The 4,477-nt window shown below is 36.8% G+C and overlaps 1 protein-coding gene across 1 annotated transcript; it reads right to left on the minus strand.

Moving 5' to 3' along the window:
• Positions 1–2,639: 2,639 nt before the first annotated feature.
• LOC110038255 (syntaxin-related protein KNOLLE-like) lies at positions 2,640–3,422 on the minus strand. The gene has a single exon (XM_020743035.1). It carries the CDS (start codon positions 3,420–3,422, stop codon positions 2,640–2,642), a length of 783 nt encoding a protein of 260 aa, XP_020598694.1.
• Between the last annotated feature and the right edge of the window lie 1,055 nt (positions 3,423–4,477).

Below are 4,477 nucleotides of genomic sequence, written 5' to 3' on the forward strand. Positions count from 1 at the left end.
GTTAGGTTGAACTAGGTTGGATTGGGCTATGTTGGGTTAGTTTGGGTTGTGTTGGGTTAGATTGGGTTAGATTGGGTTAGGTTGGGTTAGATTGGGCAAGGTTTGGTAAGGTTGGGTTGGGTTAGGTTGGGCTAGGTTTGGTTTGGTTAGGTTGGGCTTGGTTGGTTTAGGTTTAGGTTAGGCTGGGCTAAGTTGGGCTAGGTTGGGTTGGGCTAGTTTAGGTGTGTAAGTGAGAGAAGCCAGCTTGTGAGCGGGCTCAATAAACGACTTGTGAACTGAGCTCGACGAGCTAACAAGCCAAGCTCAAGGAGCCCCAACTTAACTCATTTGCTTCTCACTCATTGTTCTTCAAAGTAATACTACTTATAAGAGGAAAGTAAAAAAGCCAAATGGTAATAAAGCTTGATCTTCATCATCAACAATTCAACAACTTTATTTTTATAAAGTTTGAATAGGCTCTTGATTATGCACAAAAACTACAGTTTTTGTTGCAAACCTTCTATGATTATTTCCTCTATGGTCTTCACTCAAAATTTCAAGCATCCTACTATGCCCCATGATTGTGAAATCTTTATTGGATAAGTATATCCACATATTTTGATTCTCCAAAGGCCAAAATTAATTGAATGATTAAACTTTATACTCACGACCATCATATTTTCGTAGCCTTGCACAACTACAAGTCGTTAGGAAATATAATACCTCTATCATAAGCGTAAGTATGTATGAACCCAAAAGTCATTTTAAAAGAGATCATGCACAAGAAAAGTGAACATAACGAACATAAACAATTAAGCCATTCGACTTGAATGTGCCTACATCCGCAACGACACAAAGAACATAGGACCCATTAAACTTTAAAAAGAGTAGATGAAGGACCATGCAAAATATATATTGAAGCTACAAGCAAGCCCAAGTGAAAATTCAACCACTCTCTCCAAAGAAGAGAGCAAAATGTGGAGAGAATGATATTTTGTTGTTTTTATAATTACTCTTCTACTCTCTATGACAGGAGTCTAAATGAGAACTACTTCTTCAAATAACTGAGTTTTTTTTATTGATAGAATAACAAATAACAACACTTTTGCTTTCTTAGAGAATCTGAAGAACTCTACTTACAAGCACTAAAAAAAATATTCCTAACTTTCCCAAATACTACCTCCCTATCTATTTCCCTCTCTCTCCTTTGTACTTCAAAATAGTACAAACATTTTTTTTCATATAATGCTTACACATGATCAGTAAGATGGTTGAGTTTGATAGCTATCAACTTGAAAACTAAAGAGTAAATAATTTTTAAGTTAATAATGGCCAATTTTTTATAAATTAAATTTAAGATATTTAATTAATTAGGCTGAACAATTAACATCCTAAACTTAAACACCAATAGAAACTAACAAAAGATCCCAATCACCATCTCTTTATATAATGTTTACACATGATAGGTAACTCGTAACCTCATTCTCTCTTTTGGAGGTCAAAATTGTACCACCATCTCTTTATATAAAGTTTACACATGATAGGTAAAATGGTTTAGTTTGATAACCATCAACTTAAAAGATAAAGAGTAAATAAAAAAAGTTAGTGATGGCGAATTTTGAAAAATCAAAATTAAATCTTACTTAGTTAATAAAATTAGACTCAACAATGAAAATCCTCAACCTATAAACCAATAGAAACCAACAAAAGATTTCAACCACCTCCAACTTGTAATCTTCTTTGCCCAATCTCATTGTCTTCCTCTGACAATTTGCAGCCTCAAGTTGGGAGACATTATATGCAAGTTAAAGATTGAGATTTATTTTGCCTTTCCCAAATAAATGAAATAAGTAGTTTTATTTTTTCATGCATTCCTAGCTTTGATTTTCCCTTGCCTTCCTGAATTGAGTTGGTGTAAAACAGAGAAATAGATGATAATGTGAGACATACCATGAAAGAAGTATGAGGACTTGTCAACATTTTAATAGATTCTTTGTTCGAGTAAATGTTATGAAAATTCTCCTTACTTTTATTATGACACTTGAAAGAATAGTGTGGTGGGTAAGTAGAAAACTAGATATATAAATAAGAAAGAAATAAGTGTGGTGTATATAATCCCCTAGCACTAGTAAGTACACAATATAAGGGCCACTATAACAACTACACAGAAAATTTATCAATAAACGTATGATGGTTGTATTGATGTATAAACATATGATAACAATATAGTCAATTACACACTGAAATATGTAGAAACAAAAAAACAGGATATATGAAAGAATCTGCGATCTAATGATTGGAAGGTTATTTCTATGTCATAAATTCGAGCCATAAATTTATAAATTTATCCTTCACCATCAGAAGACAAAAATTAGAAAACATGTAAAAATTGATTTAACCCGCTTGACTTCATACAAACACGATAAACAGAGCATTGTTTAGGGAGATGCACAATAGCTAAGACGATAGAATATGCGCGAAAGAACCACAACAGTGTTGTTTTAGGTAGAAACATAACGTCCACAAATATTCCATGTAGCAAAATAGTTCATGAAGAAAGCATCTATCATATATTAAAAGTAGAACAAAGTGCTATGATAAGCCTGGTAGCAAATATGATAACAATGAGCAGCACAAGGACAAGAAGAAAGAATCGAGATTCAGAACCATTTGCAGTTTCTCTGGTAAATCTTTGCAGAGTTGAGCTCCTCGGTCCCGCCCTTGATGTAGTCAGCGGCCCTTGAGACATTGTACTCAATATTGTCCATCATCTCACCCTGCACGTCAACTAGCAATGACATGTCCAAGAATACCTGGTGGAGTTCAAGAAAACTTTTTTCCACTTCCTTAGCCGCATCTTGCCTTTGCTGGATCTCACTCAAGGTTTGCATCTGGCTGTTTCCATCGGAATCCACCACATCTTGCGATGGCACCTGCCTTAGAGTAGAGTAACCGCGCCCCACCTCTTTCCTATAGTGTGCGACCATCCTCTGCCTCAATCCCTCGAAATTCATCATCAACTCTTTGAGCTTCTTGCGGAGTCCATTAGTCACCGAACTACGAGCCCGATCGACTGTTGTTACCTCGCGGCAGCCAGAAACGCGGCCGTTGGCATCCATGTCTTGGAGGCGCTCGCGGATGCGTCGGGCCGCATTGACAGCCTCCGATATTTGGCTGTTGATACGGTCGTGCATGGGGCGGCTCACATCTTGTTTGTCGGCCAACCTACTCTCGTCATTGACGGCCTCGAGAAGGGCCAGAAGTTCACGAATTTTGGCCATTTCTTCCTTCACCAGCCAGGCCTCTTCCAGAAATGAACGGAGATTCTCCTCCGGGTTCCTAGTTTCTACTTCGAGCACATCTTCCTCCCCAAGAGCCGCTTCTAGCTCTTTAATGGCCTGCTTCTGGAGCTCGAGCAATGAACTTGTCATCAGATTATTCATGGCAGCGATTGTTTTGAAACCTCAAAAGAAATCAAAATAGGAATCGCACAAGGTCACTCTCCCTGTGTTCCCTGGTTGCGCTGGGGATCAGTGAAGATTGGAAGAAGTTTTAAACTTCAGATTGGCGGCAAGAAAATTGAAATAACATCAATTAGCTAGTAATTTAATTTTTTTAAAATATATTTTTTTTCTTAAAACGAGCTATTAATTTACTTTTTTCAAAATATTTTTTTTAAAAAAACAAGTGATTAATTTAACTTTTTTCAAAATATTTTTTTTTCTTAAAAAGAGCAACTAATTTAATTTTAATGTGAAATTATTAGTAATATTTTTTTAAAAAAAGATATATAGGATAATGAAATTTTATTGATGTGACTTCTTAAGTTCTTTTAAATTGTATTATAAAAGTAAAACATAACATGAGATTGAAAATATTTCAAATTAAAAAAAAATTATTTTAAAAAATTAGACCTCTTTCTCTCTCTCTACTCTGCGTTGGGTCCGAAGGAGTTCATCCGTGTGCTTCGAAAATTTTTGAAAGGTGGGAGGCTTTTGAATTAGTCTTATTCATGTAGTAGCCATTAGAAAAATTAATTTTTTTTTTTTTTGAAAACTATGATCCTGTGAGAATCCTTAACGATGTCTTCACGTCTTATTCACTTGGGCCCTGTTTGGCACAGCTTTTTCATCGACGTCAGAACGTCGCCTACGCGTTTGTTTCGAGCGTTCGTTCGGCGGCGTTCTGAACGCTGCGTCCCGCGGTTCGGTTTTTCTTCATTATCCGGATCGCGGGGCGCCTCCTGCGTTCGGCGTTGGTTGTTGGCGTTAGGGCTGCAATTCCTTCTTTTGCCCTTGGTGATCTCTCTCGCGTTCTCCCCTCGCTTCCTCCCTCTCCGAACGAAAGCATCATTAGGGCTCGATTTCTCGTTCTTTTTCCCTCTCCGGTAAGATCTACTATTGTTTGTCGTTGGATTTTTTAGGATAGGCTTTGGATCTGTCGAGATATGCTCTGGATTCGTGAGTTTTATGGATCGATGAATTTTTTTTGGTTCTTC

This window comes from Phalaenopsis equestris, unplaced genomic scaffold (genome assembly GCF_001263595.1).
Source record: "Phalaenopsis equestris unplaced genomic scaffold, ASM126359v1 Scaffold232315, whole genome shotgun sequence".
Taxonomy (NCBI): domain Eukaryota; kingdom Viridiplantae; phylum Streptophyta; class Magnoliopsida; order Asparagales; family Orchidaceae; genus Phalaenopsis; species Phalaenopsis equestris.